Genomic DNA, 24,360 nt, shown 5'->3' on the forward strand with positions numbered 1-24,360 from the left:
TTATAGTCCGGTGCGCCTTATAGTCCGAAAAATACGGTATTATTATTATTTATTTAACATGAGCAAAATATGCATTAAAAGGAATCTATCACAATTAAAAAAAAAAATGTATTAAAGCCAAACTTTTTTTCTAACGTTCTTAATTTCTGATTGTAGATTTTTGTATTCTATCTTCACTGAGCTTCTCCTCTGCTCTGTTAACAGCATTTAGTGATGTGCTTTACAGTAGAGATATGGTCATAGGCATGAGGTCTATAGGAGAGATTCCTAGACATTCTCTGTGCAGGCAGGTGGAGTAGATAAGCTGTGACATGATCTATTACCAGTAGTGGATGTAATGATGGTTCACTGGTACTCTCTATAGAGGCGTTATCTTTTATTGTAATAATGCCTCTGATGGCACATGTCAGTATATTATTAGGGTTAGTAACCAGTGTAAAAATTAGGATTAGTAACCAGTGTAAAAATTGAATAATTTAGTACTTTTTTTTTTCAAAAATACCATGAACACAGTTTAAAAAATTTCATTTTGCGGCAAAAAGTTCCCTTTAAAGAGGACCCATCACCTTTTCTGTCATGTCTGTTTTATTAAATACTGCTATTAGAAATCTTCTTTGTGATGTTCCTCTAGTATTTCTCCTGGAAATGTCTGAATAGGTTCTAGAGCAGGCATGTCAAACTCAGGGTACCCCAAGGGCCTCATGAGTAACAAGAGGTTGTTGCGAGGGCCGCACACAGCAGCTAGGGCATAGGGGACTGATCACTAATACCATGCATTGCAAAAATCCAGCATTTCTATTGCAGGCTACATAGAGTAGCCTACAATAGAAAGTATAGAATGACAGGCTGGAGCCTCACAAGGCTCCCGGTTGCCATAAAAATGCACGCAGGCCCCAAATCTTGCTCCGGGTGCTGGTAAAATGGCACCTCAGTTAAAGCTGGCAGACGCCATTATTGTGTTGGAGTGCTGGGGAAGGGGGGGGGGCTTCTGGATGTCTGGCCCCTCCTTGGGCCTGAGGACTGTTTTTTTTTTCCCACCCACTTGCAATTCTTGCACTTGGGGGTTAATAGGAGCACTACAGACTGTAATGCTCCAATTAACCCCCAAGTGAAAGAATTACAAGGTGGGTTGGAAAAAAAACAGTCCTCAAGCCCAAGGAAGGGCCAGACAGACATCAAAAAGCCCCCCTCCCCCAGCACTCCAACCCCCCCCATCATCATAAATCTAGTATTTATCCCCTATCCGTAGGATAGGGGTTAAATACTTGAAAAATCACAATTTCTTCTGCAGAAGCTTACCTGCTTCTGCTCTTCAGCCTGCGCAGCGGTCTTGTGAGACCGCGTAGGATGCAGGCACACGTCGGGTGCGGGTCTGATTACGTGTCCACGTCACCCGGCATGTGGGGAGGAGGGGGTGGAGCGGAGGAAGGAGGGGTGGAGGGAGGAGGGGGAGGAGCGGAGCAGGCAGGGAGACCTGCTCTCTGCGAAGGGTGAGGGGCGGCCGCTGGAGCAGCACTGCGTCCAGCAGGGCCACCCCAATCCACCACTCACATTCCTTGTACATCTGCGGCCCGCACAAAAGTCTCAAACTTTGTCTCTAAAGTTTAGAGACAAAGTTTGAGACTTTTGTGCGGGCCGCAGATATGCCTGTAAAGGGCCGCATGTTTGACATGCCTGTTCTGGAGAGTTCCACCTGTCAATAGAGATGCAAGGAAAATAGTAACACCCAATGGTCAATTTATTCATACATTTCCATGAGGAATAACAGAGGAAAGGCAAAATGCAGAAATTAACAAATACCATGAGGACTACAAGTATTTACGAACATGTCATGATGACTGACAGATGCTTTTTAAAAGGAGTATTCCCCTCCCTGCCCTATTACTACCTCCCTTCTAACCAGCAAGTAAGAGCGGCAATGCACAAGGATTTCCTAATGATCATGATCTAACTAATCTATATCACAGAGAATATCCCTTTAAAAAAATAGAATAAAAAATATTTACTTTCCTTTGGCCCCAATAAGTCTGATTATCTTGCCTCTACGCGATTCTATTGATGCTATTACTAGTGAGTCACTTATTTTATGGGAACATTTTTACTCTACTAAACACACAAGACAAAAGAACACAAATAGAATCAATACCTACGCTCAAATTTGATATTCCTTAAATTTTCAGGAAGGTCATGAAGAGCGACTTTCAGCCATTCGTCCAGCTGCTTTGCAAATTTTCTTATCACTTGTGTCAGACTTGAGGAAAGAAAAAATACTGGTTATTCTTGATATCATATAGAGGGAAATTGTAACCTGTAGAGGCAAACATTTCCATGACCTGGCCTACAGAGAACTGCTACAAAACATGAGCTCCTAGGGGGCGTAGTCAGATAACTCATGGGTGGGGCTTATGCACGGTTTCTAGGTGTTTCCCATCATACACTGTTATGGCATAAGATGTGTGCATGAAGTGACACAATGATCAGCCCTATAATCTGCATACATAAATAAATACTAAATCCGATGGATCTTATAGTATCCATCTGTGTGTGCTTATATACAGAGGGTGGAGCAGACAACATAATTCCATCTCTAAATTAATAGGAAACAATTCCCTGAAGGGAGCGGGCTTCTTGGGCTTCAGTGCACAATCTGTACCAGGTCACCCAACTATAATGTATCATTTAAAGTACTAGCCTCCTCGTATTGGGAAGAGACTCCCATATGGGCCCCCTAAGACTCCTGGGCCTGGGTGCAATTCCACCTTCAGAACCCCCTCAGGTTATACCCCTGGCTGGCCCTTCTGACACATAAGAAAACAATAGTATTATAAATGGAACATGGTGTGTGTGGGGGGGGGGGGTGATACAGTCCTATGAAAAAGTTTGGGCACCCCTATTAATCTTAATCATTTTTAGTTCTAAATATTTTGGTATTTGCAACAGCCATTTCAGTTTGATATACTTACTATGTTCCTCACAGTGGAAACTGACAGGTTAAATCTCTGAGACAGCTTTTTGTATCCTTCCGCTGAACAACTATGTTGAACAATCTTTGTTTTCAGATCATTTGAGAGTTGTTTTGAGTAGCCCATGATGCCACTCTTCAGAGGAGATTCAAATAGTAGAACAACTTGCAATTGGCCACCTTAAATACCTTTTCTCATGATTGGATACACCTGGCTATGAAGTTCAAAGCTCAGTGAGGTTACAAAACCAATTTTGTGCTTCAGTAAGTCAGTAAAAAGTAGTTAGGAGTATTCAAATCAATAAAATGATAAGGGTGCCCATACTTTTGCACCGGTCAAATTTTGGTTTAATGCATATTGCGCATTTTCTGTTAGTACAATAAACCTCATTTCAATCCTGAAATATTACTGTGTCCATCAGTTATTAGATATATCAAACTGAAATGGCTGTTGCAAACACCAAAATATTTAGAACTAAAAATGATTAAGATTAATAGGGGTGCCCAAACTTTTTCATAGGACTGTACATGTTTTGTATTCTTTTCCACTTCAATTGCTTTTCCCATATTTTGTTATGGGACAGTAAAGCCATTTGTAGATGAATACAAAAATCTGTTTTGGGTCTCAGTTCCCTCAATATTGTGTCCCCTTCCTCTTTCTCCAGTCGCCACTTTATGAGTTGACATTATCTGTCACATTTTCGATCTTCTAAGATATTCACAAATAGACAAGTCACTTTCCTCCATAAAATCAGATCACTCTTCTACTGCTGCCATAATTGATATGAATATCTATCTCTACCCAATCCAGCAGTCACTTTCTGTGTGGTCACTGAATATACACAGCATATGGCACAGGATTGTAATAATAATAATACACACCCACCTGTCTGGCAAGGCCTGTAGTACCGTTGGCATCAAGACGCCAGAGATTGCTTTATACAGTATGGAATCACACACTCCCACTATGTTCACCACTGTGGACGAGCCTAGGACTGGCAGCATGTGGGGGGGCATGCCTTGCCAAAAGTGCAGAAGAAAACTTTGAACCTGGTAAAATAACAGTAATATAGTGTTATAATAGATCACGACTGTGCACATGAACCGCAGTGATATTCATTACGACTGTACCTCGTCAAAGTTGGCTCGTATCACAGTGTCCAGAATCCTTTGGCAGTGCGTTCGATACATCATTATAAATGTCGAAATCTGTAGTCCATGAAAAAGAAAGAAATATTTTTCATAAGGATGGAAAAAAATTAGGATCTAGTTTTGAATATTTTATTTTTATTATTTTCTTGATAAGGGGGCATGACTTAGATGTAAAGGGATGGATTAGTAGAAATAGGGCCTGGTTTACATGTAAAGAGTGTGGCCTAGTAGTAGAGGAGCATGGCTATGATATAAATTGCGTGGTTTAGTAGAAAAGGGCGTGGACAGGAGAATTGGAGCATGGCTAATATTTAAAGGGGAGTGGCTTAGTAGAAAGAGGGCATGGCTAATATGTAAAGGGCACGGCTTAGTAGAAAGTGGGCATGGCTTAGATGTAAAAGCTTGATTTATTAGAATTGGAGCATGGTAAATATGTAATAGCCAAGGCTTAGTACAAAGGGGTGGGCTATTTTATAAAGGGTGAGACTTAGTAGAAGGGGCAGGGTTTAGTGGAAAGGGGCATGGCTGAATGAAAAAGGATACATTTTTGATTCTTTTCACACCATATCTCTTTTTACCCAACCATTCCCGTTTCTACCTTATGCACCAAAACTGCCCTAAGTTTTGGCATAGAATTTTGGTAGAAACAAGGTCAACCAATAGGTGGTGAAAGTTTTAGGTAGGTGTATGGTACACCAGATTTATGATACACCCTGAGCAATTGTGATGAACTGATGTATTTTCTGACTGTCCGACTGTTGGGCATCACAATCACATATTGCAATGCATCATTGGAGTATTCAGGTCATGTGACCAAAGTCATCATGTAACCCTAGCTTTACGGTACCTCCCAGGATAGATAGTCCTGATGATTGTTTCTCGCTCTGTACCTTTTCTATGACCCTCAAGCTAATCCCCCTACCTAATAATGCAGTTTGTCTGGAAATAGTTTTCTACCACCCAGTAGCATCCCCGCCACCCAATAGCAAATGGATAGGACCAACCAAGTTTGGGCTTCCCTTTCATCAAGGACCACTTTGGCTGCTCCCATGGAATGTACGCTTTGGCCCCTACTCTAAGAGGCCTCCTTTTTGTTTTACTTCTCTCCTCTTGCCATTTCTAGTGATGGATCTAAATGAATAGACAAGAGACTCCGGGAAGTCATTTGGCTTTATAGATACCTTTTCTTCTGGGATGCTGGCTGGCAGATTTAGATCTTTGACATTTGGGAATTCGGGCAGTAAAGTTCCAAGCTTGGATCGTGGTGAATACGCCACTGTCTGTTTGGTGACTTCTTTTTTCCCCGTCTCATTCACCCACGCTGCTCCTTTCTTGGAGTACATAACGTCATAATACTGGGAGCTTTCTTTGACAGCAATGCCATAATAATGATACCTAAGGGAAAAAAATCTCTACATCAAATGGTATTCACTAGAGGGCACTACAAGTATAACACAATGAGATGAAAATGGAGAAGGGATGCTATGTTTAAAAAACAACTCCACTCCTGTCCAGAGGCTGGGTTTGGTATTGCAGTACTCAAGTGATTGGAGTTTAGTTACAATACCATACATAGCTCATGGACTGGAGGGGTGATATTTCTTGAACAAGCAGCCATATTTTTCTACTTTCAAAAAACTTCTTTAAAATACACCTTTCCCCAACTCCACCTCCACCAACATCCTTCTATAGGCTACACTCCACTAAATTCCAGCACAGATTTTTTCTCTAGCCCCCACCGTTCCTGAGTAATACACTTCTGTTTCAGCACAATTATATTTTCTGCTGGTCAGTGGGCGGTCCCTGTCTGTCTATTCCAGCCTAGGACCGCCCCCCTTACTGTAGAGAATATGTTTGTGCTGCAAGTAAAAGAAGTCATTACTTGAGAACCGTGAAGGCTAAAGGAAAAATTCCAACTGTGCCGTTATTAGCGTAATGGTGTCTATTGACATACACAAGTAATTGGAGTTGGTGGAGGTGGTGAAAGGTCCCCTTTAAGGTCTCCACTCAAAGTAACATCCTGTTAAAATACAGTTTCTCATTCTAATAATACATTGGAAGTCCTTTAGTTTGCTTAACTTTTTTTTTTTATTAAACCTCTAAATATGATCAGTAGCTGCTTAGAAAGATGCGCTGTGGTCAGTGGGTGACCTCAACAGAGTTCAAATGTATGAGGGTGGATTAACAATGTTACTCCCAGGTGTTCGGGATCAAAAAGCCATTTCGCCTTGGCCACAGTAGTTAGATGTAGTTAGCACTTATGCCCTAGGTGAAGTAACTAATATTCTAGTCAAGTTGTACACTTTAAAGCTGGCCACATATTTTAGATGCCAGGTGAGTGTGTGTTTAGCAGTGGCTTAAAGAGCGAGAGAGACCTTTCACCATCTGCGGCACATGCGGTTTAATACACTGCTAGAAAGCCGATAGTGTGCTGAATTCAGCGCACTACTGGCTTTACTGTTCTGTGCCCCCAGCGAAGTGCTAGCAGTGCCGATACCGTAGCTCTTCAGGAACGCCCTTTCTCGCAGTAGTGCCTATAGCGTTGTACTGTGAGAGCGGTGAGGAACGTCTCCCTCCTCTCCTGATAGTGCTCGTCCTCATCACTCAGCGTTATCACCGAGCGGTAAGCAACGCCCCCTCTCACAGTACAGCGCTATACTGCTGTGAGGAAGGGCATTCCTGACTCACTGTCGGCTTTCTAGTGGTGTATTAAACCGCATGTGCCCCAGATGGTGAAAGGTCTTCTTTAAGGATCAAGAATGTTGAACCTCAATAGGCTGATCTTTCTATCCCCCAACATCCACCAAACACTCCCCAACTTTAACCAACATTAGTGTGATGTGTATGGCCATCTTAAACCTTTGTAAGTAATGAACAGGCTGGAACCTCAAACACCCCTGTTAAAGCTCAAATAGTAGTCATATTGGTTATCACCAATCTCTGCCTGAAACTGATGTCAACAATTTTTGAAATAACTTGAAGTATCTAAAAATGTCCTCTATATTTATAATGTACCATTCCAACTAAAATAATCGAGAAGTGTAAAAACCAAAGATGGTACTCTATTAGATAACTTTGTTTTATATGTGCAGAAATGTAAAATGACAATCTTGAGTGAAGTGACCCCTGATTCGGGGTCATACACAAAGCTAGAATTCCATTCTCCACCTTTGTACTCACTTTGATTGTCCCCTTGTCCCGAGTCTCCTTGTGGTTAATTGTGGGAACTGCTGTCTAATTATCTGCAAGAAATAAAATATATTACCGTAGGTCACTTATCTTTATTAGAAGGGAACGGGTTCAAGGTCATAACCTTGGCTCAGTGTGAGACCTAAAGAAGCTTTGTACTGCACATTTCTGTATATGACCAGCTCACGCTATATTGTGCAAATACATACAAAATAAAAATAGATTACATTTAAATATAGAACATATATATATATATACAGTCCTATGAAAAAGTTTGGGCACCCCTATTAATCTTAATCATTTTTAGTTCTAAATATTGTGGTGTTTGCAACAGCCATTTCAGTTTGATATATCTAATAACTGATGGACACAGTAATATTTCAGGATTGAAATGAGGTTTATTGTACTAACAGAAAATGCGCAATATGCATTAAACCAAAATTTGACCGGTGCAAAAATATGGGCACCTCAACAGAAAAGTGACATTAATATTTAGTACATCCTCCTTTTGCAAAGATAACAGCCTCTAGTCGCTTCCTGTAGCTTTTAATCAGTTCCTGGATCCTGGATGAAGGTATTTTGGACCATTTCTTTCTACAAAACAATTCAAGTTCAGTTAAGTTAGATGGTCGCCGAACATGGACAGCCCGCTCTCAAATGATCTGAAAACAAAGATTGTTCAACATAGTTGTTCAGGGGAAGGATACAAAACGTTGTCTCAGAGATTTAACCTGTCAGTTTCCACTGTGAGGAACATAGTAAGGAAATGGAAGACCACAGGGACAGTTCTTGTTAAGCCCAGAAGTGGCAGGCCAAGAAAAATATCAGAAAGGCAGAGAAGAAGAATGGTGAGAACAGTCAAGGACAATCCACAGACCACCTCCAAAGAGCTGCAGCATCATCTTGCTGCAGATGGTGTCACTGTGCATCGGTAACAATACAGTGCACTTTGCACAAGGAGAAGCTGTATGGGAGAGTGATGAGAAAGAAGCCGTTTCTGCACGTACGCCACAAATAGAGTTGCCTGAGGTATGCAAAAGCACATTTGGAGAAGCCAACTTCATTTTGGAAACAAAGATTGAGTTGTTTGGTTATAAAAAATGGCGTTATGCATGGCGTCCAAAAAGAAACAGCATTCCAAGAAAAACACTTGCTACCCACTGTAAAATTTGGTGGAGGTTCCATCATGCTTTGGGGCTGTGTGGCCAATGCCGGCACCGGGAATCTTGTTAAAGTTGAGGGTCACATGGATTCCACTCAGTATCAGCAGATTCTTGAGAATAATGTTCAAGAATCAGTGACGAAGTTGAAGTTACGCCGGGGATGGATATTTCAGCAAGACAATGATCCAAAACACCGCTCCAAATCCTCAGGCATTCATGCAGAGGAACAATTACAATGTTCTGGAATGGCCATCCCAGTCCCCAGACCTGAATATCATTGAACATCTGTGGGATGATTTGAAGCGGGCTGTCCATGCTCGGCGACCATCTAACTTAACTGAACTTGAATTGTTTGTCCAAAATACCTTTATCCAGGATCCAGGAACTGATTAAAAGCTACAGGAAGCGACTAGAGGCTGTTATCTTTGTAAAAGGAGGATGTACTAAATATTAATGTCACTTTTCTGTTGAGGTGCCCATACTTTTGCACCGGTCAAATTTTGGTTTAATGCATATTGCACATTTTCTGTTGGTACAATAAACCTCATTTCAATCCTGAAATATTACTGTGTCCATCAGTTATTAGATATATCAAACTGAAATGGCTGTTGCAAATACCAAAATATTTAGAACTAAAAATGATTAAGATTAATAGGGGTGCCCAAACTTTTTCATAGGACTGTATATATATATATATATATATATATATATATATATATATATATATATTCATTCTGTGATTTAGAATTGTTATTCCTAATAACTTTTCTCTTCCACTTCCCAGGTCTCTTTCTTCTTTGTCTCTTTGGCGTGGCAAACATAACCTGTTTTTTAGCTTTTGACTTCTCTTTGGAGCTCCTCATGGGTGTCACTGTTGCCTGGCCTCTTCCTCCTTCCCTTTATCTTCCCTTTCCATTTTATTATTCTTTCTTCCTCTTCTATTTTCTTGACTTTTTGTTAACATTTTGCCCCAGTTTTGCAACACTTTGATATTGGCTCAGTAAAGCCTTATGGTCAATACTGGGATGGCAATCTCAATATAAGAACCAGGGGTGCACAAACCACAAAGGCTGAAGACAGCCCATTTAAATTGGGCACCACAACACCCTGATGACTGGTGTAAAATGTACAAGAGCTCCTTTCACCTCAAGCACCACAACACTAGTTAGAAAGGGAAGTTACAATGGACTCTTCTTTCGCGATCTGTGGATATGTTGGCATGGACTAGCACCAATAGGATTTTAACTTTTGCTTTAAAATCCAACTTGGCGACTCATCCGCGTGTCCTCTCCTATCTGTTTAAAGCGAGTCTGTCTCCAGAACCCAGCATGTCAACCGCATAGGGCAATGACTGAGATGGTATCAATAATCCAATCACAGGATTGTCCATACATTTCCACAATTGTAGTACTGATTATAGTCAATTGTGTGTGTAAATCCTTAAAGGAGTATGTGACCAGAACTAAGAATAACAACCCATACCTGCAAATAGATTGATTCATGTGACCTTCAGAATTGGTGTCTCCAATGCCAAGATATGGCCATTTATGTTAAAATACAAATGATCTCTTTGGAGCAATGAGGCCATTGCAGCTGACTTCCTTGAAGCAATGGTAGCCCTCGTTTCTTCAAATAACTCATTTATATGTTGTGTCAGGACCAGGGGCAAAGTGGTAGAAGGAGTATACATTTCTCCCAGGTTCCTGTCATACACGATCTAGATGCAGCTGAGAAAAGCTGTGTTCCTTGCTTGGGGGGGTGGTAAGGTCTGTCCCAAGAACTGGATTCCAGAAGAAGCCCAACTCCAGAGAGAGAGAGTGTGCTGCTGGTGACCTGCAGGGGCATGTGGATCATAGAGACAGACAGCAGGTCTGTCCCAAGAGAACTGGAATCCAGAAGGGACTTGGTTAAGCTCAGTGTGATCCAGACTGCTGAGAAGAAACCTCAGTAAAGTATCTTGCCCTCAATAGATTAGTCAGGGTTCAAGAAGTGAGGTATTGCCCTGTGTGTGGGCTAGGCTGTTTGTTATTTTTGCTCCTGTTCTAAGCTTAATAAAGCCACTTATTTTGTATTGCCATTACATGATATGGTGTATATTTGGCACCCAGCGCCACCAACACCTCTGTTGAGTCCAGGAAACCACTACCTTTGATGCCAAACTACCCCCAATTGTCAACAATTGTCCCAACAGCCTTGTGATTCAGGTGACCCTAACCTATCTATCTGTGGGGCTATGTTGATAAGCGGGGGTTCTGATAACAGACTCCCTTTAAGGCTTTACATACACAATTCACTTCTTATAGTACAAACGTGGAAATTTCTGGAAAATCCTGTGATTGGCTTATTGATACTATCACATTCATGGCCCTTTGTGGTGACACTGGGCACATGCCCTGACATTACTGATGATTTGGGCCTCTGGAGCTTGCACCTCCAATCTTTCACTTGGTGCCAAAGTAGGAAACTATGGGAAGTCAGCTTACTGGATCCAACAACATATCCAAGTAAATGGTCAGGTTATCTTTGCTTGTTATGACAATGTTATTTTGACAAGGTATGATATGGTTACTTTCCCTCTATCATTAAATTATTTGTGCACTATGTAGTATGGTTGCTTTTGCACCGGATCATTATATCATATTGGCTTTATATGGTACGACACAAAGTAGGTGGGCATCAACAGAAGATACTGCACAGGTCACCATCCAACCAAAGACTGGCCCAGATGACACTTTTTTAATAGCATGATCATGTGCCACTAGACTGGATATTTTTAAAGCTTTGATCATGATTTCTAGGAACTTCATTACAAACTAGGACAGGTCCACAATCACACTTCCCCATCCTCTTTACACTACATTACAAACATGGCATCTTCCTTCCAAAAACAGTACCGCATCTGTCCATGGGTGTATACTTGTCGTAGCAGCTTACACCATTCATTTCAATGGAGCTGAGCTGCAATACCAGACACAACCCATATGGTCACATTTTTTAATCCTGGACATCCCTTTTTATAAATTTCAACAGGAAATAGCAGATTATAAAAAGTTCTTAAAAATGGCCATTTGGTGCCGTGGGTTAGCCACCACAAAATCTCATCCACAAGCTGCGACTAAAACTCACAGAGCAAAGTCAATAATTTCTGTGGATTTTACCCATAGAGTTGAACCATTGCAAGGCAAAGGTCAAAAACTTCAGGGGGCCAGTGGAGAAACCTGCAGGTGAACCGCAGCAAGACCTTCACAATTTGGGATGCCTTTGCTTCAGTGGCTTGCAGAGGAATGCACTGATGGAAATTCTGCATTGTATCCCATGTGACCCTAATCTGGCAACAAAAATTTCATAAATTGTCACATCCCAAAATTTCAGGGTTCAAGCAAAGACAACAAGTTATGAGAGTCCTCTGGCACTTAGGTGTGCTTTGTGTTATTATGGTTTGTGCTTTCTTATTGGCGGTTTTATACATTTAAGTGGATTTTATATACTTTATGATAGCTATCTGAAAAACCTGCATATTTCATAATAAATGTTTTCTATGTCTAGGCACATGATCAGTCGCATGGCATTATCTTTGGGCCTAAGTAGGGTTAAAAGCTGCATAATTTCCCAAAGAACAAAACCTTCTTAAACATCTTTTAGGGTCTCACATTTTCTCTATAGAAATAGTTGGCGTGGAGATCACTGGTAAAATGATGTTTTCCTGGTTTAGTTCATGTAAGTGTGAATACATAAACCTAAGGCTAAGAAAAAAAGAAAAAACTTTATTACAAAACATTTGTGTATTTGCCAAACAGATGGCCGCGGACGCATTCAGCTGTTAATATCGGGACAAAAAGGAGGTGTAAACTTGATGAATTTCCAAGATGTTCCTCTATCCATTGTATCCGAGGGTTTATTTTATTAAAAGCCATTCACGGGGAGAATGTATCACCTTAAGATCACACATTTCCAATAGCTTTGCCCTTATTTACACATCTGCACTAAGCCTTGGCTTTTCTGGATTCTCCCCCCATTGGTTTTATTTTTGGAGCAGAACTTCAGCAAACATTACGAGGAAAAAAAAAAAAGATAGAGAAACTTTGTGAGGAGGTGCAGAACCTTGATAAATGAGCAGACAGGCTGGCCAGTTGTCTTTCTGCTATTTTTTGTATAGACTCAATGAAGCTTGCCATAAGAACACCCCATGCTGTTCCAGCTACTGATCTAACATTCCTCGACTCAATAGCCAAATTCACTTAACCCTTTCCAAAGGGGGCGATGGGGGAAAATCACCATGGGGCGGTGTTCAGTCAAGGAGCTCGGGGGTTAAGCCATTGAAGGCCAGTTAAAGGCAGCACAGAAAAGGAAAAGCAAGTGTTTGGAAAAGTGAAAGTTTTTGCTTTCTTGGGTGCTACACTTTGCAGTGTGTTAAAAATGAAGACAAAAGGCGCTCTGTTTCCTATTGAGGGAGCGATGTCCTCGGCTCAACATTTTGGCTCTTATATTATTTGACATTGAATTTTGACACGTTTAGATTCTTTTTATCGAGTGTTAAATTTTTTTGTACAATTTTGTTGTTTCCCTTCGGTTATGTCTTGGTGATTCATTTGCTTGTGAAAATGCTGCTAAGAGTCAAAAGCAATAAAATTCTAACAGATGGACTGTGGTTCTCAGAAGTACTCCGAGATCCCTTTGGCCTTAGATTTAGATGACATAACATCCAGAATTTTTTTGGTTGGTACCTGGCATCACCTACTCATTTTTCACATAGCCTCTAATGACATTTAACTCAGTAGAACTTGCTAAAATAATCTTAACTAGACACAATTTCTCTTCCCTAAGGATTAATAACATCAATGAAGAAGACAAAATCCAATATCTTTATCTTGCATAAAAATTCCTTCCCGATTCCAAATCTCACAATTAAAATAAATATCTGGGTCAATGAACCATCTCCAAAAATCTAGTAAATATAAAGTGTAATATTAGTATACTCCAGAAATGAGACTCTTTGTGAAATTTCCCATGAACGCTTCCTCTGGCTAAGAGTTTCAATGTCTCACTTCTCTTGAAGTAAGGAACACCCTTCTATTAAAGGGGTTGTCCCATCACAAGGATCCTATCTATACTGCTAGTTTATGTGGATTTAAGACTTTTCCTAAATGCATTGCTTTATCACAACTGCTTTGTTTGGTCGCTATTTTAATTTATTCACTTCATTGTTTACACTCCATTTCTATGGCCCTTGGGATTATCTGCTCATTTGTCAAGTGATGTAGCTGCCTGCTCTCAGGGGGGAGGGAGGGGCTGGGAGCAGCTCTGAGCTGTTTGTGTCTGATAAGTAGCAGAGCTTCTCAGATAGGGGAGGTGAGAGCTCTGGGATTTCTAAGCTCTTATCAGTTGGTTTAATTGAATTTGGCTGATAAGGGCTGAGATAGGGAGTCCGTTACCTCTGTATGTAATGCAAACTGACTCAAATCCAGCTCTGCTACATCAGCTTCACACTGTGGTAATTAATTTACAACCAATCCCTTGCAAGTGAAACCCCGCCCACCTATGTGCCGAGAAAAGCAAGAAGTGAATAGATCACAACAGCCTGCAGGTTGGTGAACAAGCATCATGGGAATACCCCTTTAAGCTGTAGAAACTTCTTTAGTCTAGATGTAGATGATGCTTCCTTGTTATAGTTACAGTCCTAGGTGTAAATAGATCTTGGGAGAGATCTCTGTATTGACTTATTATATATATATATATATATATATATATATATATATACACACTCACCGTCCACTTTATTAGGTACACCTGTCCAACTGCTCGTTAACATGTAATTTCTAATCAGCCTATCACATGGCGGCAACTCAGTGCATTTAGGCATGTAGACATGGTCAAGACAATCTCCTGCAGTTCAAACCGAGCATCAGTATGGGGAAGAAAGGTGATTTGAGTGCCTTTGAACGTGGCATGGTTGTTGGTGCCAGAAGGGCTGGTCTGAGTATTTCAGAAACTGCTGATCTACTGGGATTTTCACGCACAACCATCTCTAGGGTTTACAGAGAATGGTCCGAAAAAGAAAAAACATCCAGTGAGCTGCAGTTCTGTGGGCGGAAATGCGTTGTTGATGCCAGAGGTCAGAGGAGAATGGCCAGACTGGTTCGAGCTGATAGAAAGGCAACAGTGACTCAAATAGCCACCCGTTACAACCAAGGTAGCCAGAAGAGCATCTCTGAACGCACAGTACGTCGAACTTTGAGGCAGATGGGCTACAGCAGCAGAAGACCACACCGGGTGCCACTCCTTTCAGCTAAGAACAGGAAACTGAGGCTACAATTTGCACAAGCTCATCGAAATTGGACAATTGAAGATTGGAAAATCGTTGCCTGGTTTGATGAGTCTCGATTTCTGCTGCGACATTCGGATGGTAGGGTCAGAATTTGGCGTCAACAACATGAAAGCATGGATCCATCCTGCCTTGTATCAACGGTTCAGGCTGGTGGTGGTGGTGTCATGGTGTGGGGAATATTTTCTTGGCACTCTTTGGGCCCCTTGGTACCAATTGAGCATCGTTGCAACGCCAAATCCTACCTGAGTATTGTTGCTGACCATGTCCATCCCTTTATGACCACAATGTACCCAACATCTGATGGCTACTTTCAGCAGGATAATGCGCCATGTCATAAAGCTGGAATCATCTCAGACTGGTTTCTTGAACATGACAATGAGTTCACTGTACTCCAATGGCCTCCACAGTCACCAGATCTCAATCCAATAGAGCATCTTTGGGATGTGGTGGAACGAGAGATTCGCATCATGGATGTGCAGCCGACAAATCTGCGGCAACTGTGTGATGCCATCATGTCAATATGGACCAAAATCTCTGAGGAATGCTTCCAGCACCTTGTTGAATCTATGCCACGAAGAATTGAGACAGTTCTGAAGGCAAAAGGGGGTCCAACCCGTTACTAGCATGGTGTACCTAATAAAGTGGCCGGTGAGTGTGTATATATATATATATATATATATATATATACAGTCCTATGAAAAAGTTTGGGCACCCCTATTAATCTTAATCATTTTTAGGTCTAAATATTTTGGTGTTTGCAACAGCCATTTCAGTTTGATATATCTAATAACTGATGGACACAGTAATATTTCAGGATTGAAATGAGGTTTATTGTACTAACAGAAAATGCGCAATATGCATTAAACCAAAATTTGACCGGTGCAAAAATATGGGCACCTCAACAGAAAAGTGACATTAATATTTAGTACATCCTCCTTTTGCAAAGATAACAGCCTCTAGTCGCTTCCTGTAGCTTTTAATCAGATCCTGGATGAAGGTATTTTGGACCATTTCTTTCTACAAAACAATTCAAGTTCAGTTAAGTTTGATGGTCGCCGAACATGGACAGCCCGCTCTCAAATGATCTGAAAACAAAGATTGTTCAACATAGTTGTTCAGGGGAAGGATACAAAACGTTGTCTCAGAGATTTAACCTGTCAGTTTCCACTGTGAGGAACATAGTAAGGAAATGGAAGACCACAGGGACAGTTCTTGTTAAGCCCAGAAGTGGCAGGCCAAGAAAAATATCAGAAAGGCAGAGAAGAAGAATGGTGAGAACAGTCAAGGACAATCCACAGACCACCTCCAAAGAGCTGCAGCATCATCTTGCTGCAGATGGTGTCACTGTGCATCGGTCAACTATACAGCGCACTTTGCACAAATAGAAGCTGTATGGGAGAGTGATGAGAAAGAAGCCGTTTCTGCACGTACGCCACAAATAGAGTTGCCTGAGGTATGAAAAAGCACATTTGGACAAGGCAGCTTCATTTTGGAAACAAAAATTGAGTTGTTTGGTTATAAAAAAAAGGCGTTATGCATGGCGTCCAAAAAGAAACAGCATTCCAAGAAAAACACATGCTATCCACTGTAAAATTTGGTGGAGGTTCCATCATGCTTTGGGGCTGTGTGGCCAATGCCGGCATCGGGAATCTTGTTAAAGTTGAGAGTCGCATGGATTCCACTCAGTATCAGCAGATTCTTGAGAATAATGTTCAAGAATCAGTGACGAAGTTGAAGTTACGCCGGGGATGGATATTTCAGCAAGACAATGATCCAAAACACCGCTCCAAATCCTCAGGCATTCATGCAGAGGAACAATTACAATGTTCTGGAATGGCCATCCCAGTCCCCAGACCTGAATATCATTGAACATCTGTGGGATGATTTGAAGCGGGCTGTCCATGCTCGGCGACCATCTAACTTAACTGAACTTGAATTGTTTGTCCAAAATACCTTTATCCAGGATCCAGGAACTGATTAAAAGCTACAGGAAGCGACTAGAGGCTGTTATCTTTGCAAAAGGAGGATCTACTAAATATTAATGTCACTTTTCTGTTGAGGTGCCCATACTTTTGCACCGGTCAAATTTTGGTTTAATGCATATTGCACATTTTCTGTTAGTACAATAAACCTCATTTCAATCCTGAAATATTACTGTGTCCATCAGTTATTAGATATATCAAACTGAAATGGCTGTTGCAAATACCAAAATATTTAGAACTAAAAATGATTAAGATTAATAGGGGTGCCCAAACTTTTTCATAGGACTGTATATATATATATATATATATATATATATATATATATATATATATATATATATACTTATTTAGTCACCCCATTTTTTTTTTTTTTAATGAATTAAACCTAATTTTGATAAATTTTCTTGGTTATGTAGTATCATAGTAGATGAGCTTGTACAAAGACACAGTTCCATGAAGTCCAACCTATACCCTACAGTGTTGATCCTGTGGAAGAAGAAAAGACCATGTGACTAATACCAATTGCCCTATTTCAGGGGAAAAAATTGCTTCCTGACCCCAAATTCAGCAATCCATATAAATGCCAGGATCAACTTGTCTTCACCAAAACATTTGCCGTAGTCCAACCATATCATTGATGACTTTGGTTGCCCATCTCATTATCAAAAAGATCCATTTAATCCATCCAAACGTTGATTCATCTAATGTACCGAAGAGCCAGGTGCACTTGAAGGATTTTAGCCATATCTAAACAATTGAATCAATCCAATATCTGGTGTGAATACTGAGCTTACCTTGCCAAAACTGGCAGCGTTCACTGGTTGTGTGTCGTTTTTCTCACAGAAATCCAAGTAATGCATATAGAGGGCGCTCCGGGGGATGCAGACACCCTCTGCAATTTCATAGTTTTCTTCCAACCTTAGGATGAATGTAAATCTCATATGAGACAAAATATATCAGGAACATTTTTGCTTGAGGCATTTGATGTTTTTTTATGCCACACAGAAAATGAATGGGAAGTTTAAAGGGAGTGTGTCATCAGACCCCAGCATATCAACCCAGCCCTTGGTTATGTAGGTTAGGGTCACCTGAATCAAACAGTCTTGTAAATCAGTATCTCTGCTGCCAAGATATTGCAGTTTTTGTCAAGTAGGAAATATGCTGTTTGGAGCATTGGATGAGGGCATTGCCACTTAAGTTTTTGGAGCAATGGCAATGCCCTTGTTGCTCCAAAGAGCTCACCTGCATATTGACAAAAACTGTTGTATCTTGGCAACAGAGGCAGTGATTCACAAGGTAAATACACACGCTGGGGTGGTGAAAAACTCCCTTTAATACATTTAAAGGGAACCTGCCATGTTGAAGATGGTATCTGATTTGCCATCCGTATCTTGTAGAGAAGGATTAGCTGATTAGTTTGATATATAATTTGTGGGAAGCTTCATTATAAACTAGGACAAGTCTGCATTTAGGAGTCCAGTTCTGTACTTAGGAATCCAATGATCCTTACTAATATTAGGTCGCTTAATCCACCTCACCCCCCGATCTTCATCAGCTGCTCCCCTCTGCCAGTCCCTCCACTGGCTACCTATAGCCCAGCGAATTGAGTTCAAGCTACTAACGCTAACATACAAAGCCATCCACAACCTGTCCCCTCCATATATCTCTGACCTCATCTCCCGCTACCTGCCCACACGTAACCTCAGATCCTCCAACAACCTCCTACTCCGCTCTGCCCTCATCCGCTCCTCACACAACCGTCTCCAAGATTTCTCTCGTGCATCTCCCATACTCTGGAACTCCTTAACACGACACATAGGACTTCAAGGCTTCACAGGACTTCACAGGACTTCACAGGCTTCAAGAAGGCGCTGAAGACTCACCTATTCAGGAAGCCCTACAACCCCCAATAACACTATCACCACACTGCCATCTGTACAGTCTCCCCCTCTCCCTCTGTCTCTACCCCCTTCCCTCATAGATTGTAAGCCCTCGCGGGCAGGGCCCTCTACCCCACTGTGCCAGTCAGTCATTGTTAGTATTATATCTACCTGTATATTCTGTGTATTGTATGTAACCCCCAAATGTAAAGCATCATGGAATTAATGGTGCTATATAAATAAATAATAATAATAATAATTGGCCATCATCTCCATAGACAGGGAAGGATGCCAATTACTGAGTAGGACCGCCCATTGGACTCCTAAGCACACAATGAGCAGGAATTCCAATCATTATGTTACAAGTAATCCCCAATTTTTCCCAATACCACTACATATTAATCTGATCAGCTCTTCCTGCTCTATAACACAATGCTGGTAGATTGGCTAGTCATTTTATGGTAACAGGTTCCATTTGATTAAATTAGTAAGCCATAGAGAACATAAATACAGTATTATGCAAAAGTTTTAGGCAGGTGTAAATGCTGCAAAGTAAGAATGCTTTCAAAAACAGAAGTGTTATTAGTTTATTTTTATCAATGAGCAAAATGAAATGAATGACGAAAAGAGAAATCTAAATCCCATGAAGGCTAATGTATTTGGCAAATCCTGGAGCGGTTTTGGTGCCCATGGCAGTACCTTTCCTCTTTCCTAAATTGAATTTGCCACTGAATGGTCACATATTTCTTCTTACGGCAGGTGATAAGTGGGGTAGCACTATTATTCCTGGGCACCAGGAAGAGGTACAAGATGGGGAATATTAATGAGATCTGAGGACTGTTAGATAATAAGCACCAAAAATTTCCAGGATGTTCCTCTTCCTCTGCCATATCCTCATTAAGCTGACAACATACTGAACACCATTGTACCTGGGTTTTTAATGATCACAAACACCCCCTACCCCTACTCGACTTTCTTGCTTTTATCTATGTAAGACAATATAATTCACCCTTACCTAACATATCCTCCTATGTGTACAGTCCTTCTGTATTTCTGTGATCTGCCGCGGAATAACTCCATTTATTCTTTGTCGGCAGGAATTTTAATTGACCTAAACTTTAACAGTTTTTTATCTATACTGATGGCTGGTTGCTAAGTGCGGAGGGCTGAATGTGTGTGGTATGTGCATGTAATTAGATTTAATAGAGACACGGAGAAGTGATGTCATAGTTCACAGTTTGCGAGATAATAAAGAGACGGTATTTGTCGGTGAACATCACAACAATGCCAAAATTTGGAGCATCAATCACATAAGGGTTGGCATTGGGGTTCTAGAAATTTTCAATGGATAAAGTCATATTTGCTTCACTTTTCTTTGAATATCCTTACAATATCAAAGCCTTGCATATAACAACATAGAACATTGACATAAAAAGGTCTGAATACCATTGTAGAGTGGCCGGGGTGGAGTGCGGTTTCGATGCCCTGTTTTCTTTTTCTTCATCTGCTAGAAAAATAAGACATACACAATAATGTTAAAGGGGTTGTACAAGATTAGAAAAACTTAATTGCTTTAGTCTGAAACAGCACCACACCTATACACAGGTTGTGTGGAGTATTGCTGCTCCGCTCCATCGAAATGAATGAGGCTGAGCTGCAATACAAGGCATGACTCATAGACAAGTGTTGTGCTGTTTTTGTAAGAAAGCCGCCATGTTTTTCCAATCCTTGACCAACTCTTTAATATTTCAATTTTACACCTGCGATATAACATATATAATAGAAGTGATAAGTGCTACATATTAGTACTATGGTAGTAGCTTTGTTTTATACCGTTCCTTAGCGTAGGGCCGGCAAGACTGCCGGGTTGTAGGTGGTCCAGGAGGTGAAGGGGGGTGTGTGTCTTATTTTCGGGGACACAGGGGTATAATTAAAAAATAATTAATCATTTTATTTTGTTGTTGGACTGGAAGTTGGAATTTTTTTCTGACTCTAACTGCACCCAAAATTGGTCCCGCTATGAGTCCACAGCCGTACTTAGAGGTCTAAGCGCAGGAAGCCAGGAGAGGTCTATCGCCCGCAAAGTGAAATTCTTTACTAGAATATAGAGAACTAGAATATTGCTCCTAAGTCTTCTCATAGTGCGCTCATTGTTAAAGAAGTTTGTGCTGTTTTCTACGGTAAATGAGGAAGTTGCAGCCATTGCCCTTCATTTTGTAAACCATGGGTAGCTTATTTTGGTCACCCAGTCATTGAGTATGCAAAGAGATATACACCCCTTCATCTTCTTTCTCTAGGCCCATGTCTCTTTGGTGCCCAATTTTTGGGCCCAAATTTTTTTGCCCCATTATAAAGTCTGATTTAGGATATGTAAATCTCCTTGAACATAATGCTTCCCTCAAAAGGTCCAAGGCAGTACAGATTTCTTACTGACGCTAAGGAAAATATACTTACTTTCTTCATTAGAAACATTGCCCAGGGATGTGTGGCTTGAATACCGCTTGTTTTCGCTTTCACTGAGACAACGCTCAATCCAACTTTCTAGAGAAAAAAAGAAATCTTGTATTACATTGTTGTGTTATATATGAAGATATTTATGCAATTTTTTATATTTATGAAATTTATGTTAAAATTGAACGCTGTTCTCACAACAGCCCTACAGGGTACCAGAGGAGTGATTAAAAAAATCCTCCTGGGCCTCAATGCAAAATCTGTAACGGGGCCCCTATGTACCACATACTATCTGTAATACTGATGTCCTCTTATATTGTACAGAGGCCTTTGGACTCCCTCTTACTCCATGGCCTGGTACCCCTATAGCTACTCCCCTAGAGGGTAATGCTTCAGGCCCCTGGTCAAATAGGTTGTAATGTCTGTCAGCTACTCTTTGAACCTGTTCAGTTTCACATTACTTTCATAGGGCCTCATTTAAAATGGGTTGTCCAGGAATTACAGTACTTAGGCATGAGGCAGACGAAGGTGCCACAAGTGACCACTGAGACCACTGACAAGCCTCAGCAGTCATATGGGGTGAGGACTTCAGTGAACGCAAGCCGCAGCGCTGGAACGGACTGTCATGGGACAAACAGAAAGGCCAGGGACAGGTAAGTATGAGTAAGTATGACTTTTTATTTTTTTATATTCCACCTTCCCTGGCCTCCTGCCCAAGCACTGTAATTCCTTGACAATCCCTTTTAACTTATATAGTCATATAATACAGTAGCTGAGAGTGAGGGGCTTCTTTATAGAGACTGCAGAGGTAGCTGGGATGCCCCAAGCTCCTGTCCATACAGTACTATGCTAAAGTTTTAGACAAGTATGGAAAATACTGCAAGATAAGAATGCTTTCAGAAATACAGTCCTATGAAAAAGTTTGGGCACCCCTATTAATCTTAATCATTTTTAGTTCTAAATATTTTGGTGTTTGCAACAGCCATTTCAGTTTGATATATCTAATAACTGATGGACACAGTAATATTTCAGGATTGAAATGAGGTTTATTGTACTAACAGAAAATGTGCAATATGCATTAAACCAAAATTTGACCGGTGCAAAAGTATGGGCACCCTTATCATTTTATTGATTTGAATTCCCCTAACTACTTTTTACTGACTTACTGAAGCACAAAATTGGTTTTGTAACCTCAGTGAGCTTTGAACTTCATAGCCAGATGTATCCAATCATAAGAAAAGGTATTTAAGGTGGCCAATTGCAAGTTGATCTCCTATTTGAATCTCCTCTGAAGAGTGGCATCATGGGCTACTCAAAACAACTCTCAAATGATCTGAAAACAAAGATTGTTCAACATAGTTGTTCAGGGGAAGGATACAAAAAGTTGTCTCAGAGATTTAACCTGTCAGGAACATAGTAAGGAAATGGAAGACCACAGGGACAGTTCTTGTTAAGCCCAGAAGTGGCAGGCCAAGAAAAATATCAGAAAGGCAGAGAAGAAGAATGGTGAGAACAGTCAAGGACAATCCACAGACCACCTCCAAAGAGCTGCAGCATCATCTTGCTGCAGATGGTGTCACTGTGCATCGGTCAACTATACAGCGCACTTTGCACAAATAGAAGCTGTATGGGAGAGTGATGAGAAAGAAGCCGTTTCTGCACGTACGCCACAAATAGAGTTGCCTGAGGTATGAAAAAGCACATTTGGACAAGGCAGCTTCATTTTGGAAACAAAAATTGAGTTGTTTGGTTATAAAAAAAGGCGTTATGCATGGCGTCCAAAAAGAAACAGCATTCCAAGAAAAACACATGCTACCCACTGTAAAATTTGGTGGAGGTTCCATCATGCTTTGGGGCTGTGTGGCCAATGCCGGCATCGGGAATCTTGTTAAAGTTGAGAGTCGCATGGATTCCACTCAGTATCAGCAGATTCTTGAGAATAATGTTCAAGAATCAGTGACAAAGTTGAAGTTACGCCGGGGATGGATATTTCAGCAAGACAATGATCCAAAACACCGCTCCAAATCCTCAGGCATTCATGCAGAGGAACAATTACATTGTTCTGGAATGGCCATCCCAGTCCCCAGACCTGAATATCATTGAACATCTGTGGGATGATTTGAAGCGGGCTGTCTATGCTCGGCGACCATCTAACTTAACTGAACTTGAATTGTTTGTCCAAAATACCTTTATCCAGGATCCAGGAACTGATTAAAAGCTACAGGAAGCGACTAGAGGCTGTTATCTTTGCAAAAGGAGGATCTACTAAATATTAATGTCACTTTTCTGTTGAGGTGCCCATACTTTTGCACCGGTCAAATTTTGGTTTAATGCATATTGCACATTTTCTGTTAGTACAATAAACCTCATTTCAATCCTGAAATATTACTGTGTCCATCAGTTATTAGATATATCAAACTGAAATGGCTGTTATAAACACCAAAATAATTAGAACTAAAAATGATTAAGATTAATAGGGGTGCCCAAACTTTTTCATAGGACTGTAGAAGGGTTAATTGCTCATTTCTGTCAATTAACAAATGAAGAAAAGAGAAATCCAAATCCCATCAATATTTGGTGTGACCTTCGCCTTCTATCAGTTCTTCTCGGTGCTTGCGGACAGTTTCTGAATGAACTCGGCAGGGAGATTATTCCCGTCATCTTGAAGAACTAAGCACAGATCTTCTGTGGATGTAAGCTTGGTCCAATCCTTCTGTCTCTTCCTGTAATCCCAGACAGACTGGGTAATGTTGAGATCAGGGCTATATCTGTGGGGGCCGTATCATCACTTCCAGGACTCCTCCTCTAAAGGGCAGAGGTCACACCAAATATTGATGGGATTTAATTTCTTTTTTTTTTTTCATTCACTTCATTTTGTTCATTGATACAAATAAACTAAACACTTCTATTTCTTACTTTGTAGAATTTCCCTCCCACACCTGTCTAAAAATTTTCACAGTGCACATTACTGTGTAAGACACAAATACTGCAATTGGCACATAATAGAGGGAAACCCTATTACAGATTTTGTATTGGGTCCCAGGACCCTTCCCTGTGCCTCATCTTTGCATCTATGAACATTCCCTCCTAACATGGATAAATACTCTCTATCCCCTTACTTACTCTCTCTCAATCAATATTCAGTACATGTTGCTGCTTGTTATTTTTAATTATTTAGCTTACTTGTATAGAGCCATCATATTCCGCATTGCTTTACAAACATTGACAGTCACCGACACCGTCCCATATAGGGGTC

At 40.8% G+C, this 24,360-nt stretch overlaps 1 protein-coding gene across 3 annotated transcripts in view; it reads right to left on the reverse strand.

Annotated features, from left to right (window-relative positions):
- RFX4 (regulatory factor X4) overlaps positions 1-24,360 on the reverse strand; it is a 74,297-nt gene that overhangs the window by 28,684 nt on the left and 21,253 nt on the right. For all 3 annotated transcript variants that reach the window (XM_075274861.1, XM_075274860.1, XM_075274859.1), the window contains exons 2-9: positions 21,108-21,194; positions 20,100-20,160; positions 17,568-17,691; positions 7,295-7,356; positions 5,296-5,509; positions 4,094-4,171; positions 3,849-4,012; positions 2,151-2,251 (exon numbers count right to left, since the gene is read on the reverse strand). In XM_075274861.1, coding sequence (XP_075130962.1) covers positions 2,151-2,251; positions 3,849-4,012; positions 4,094-4,171; positions 5,296-5,509; positions 7,295-7,356; positions 17,568-17,691; positions 20,100-20,160; positions 21,108-21,194 — 891 coding nt within the window. The remainder of the gene's footprint in view (positions 1-2,150; positions 2,252-3,848; positions 4,013-4,093; positions 4,172-5,295; positions 5,510-7,294; positions 7,357-17,567; positions 17,692-20,099; positions 20,161-21,107; positions 21,195-24,360) is intronic.

The sequence above is a fragment of the Leptodactylus fuscus genome, chromosome 5 (assembly GCF_031893055.1).
Source record: "Leptodactylus fuscus isolate aLepFus1 chromosome 5, aLepFus1.hap2, whole genome shotgun sequence".
NCBI lineage: Eukaryota > Metazoa > Chordata > Amphibia > Anura > Leptodactylidae > Leptodactylus > Leptodactylus fuscus.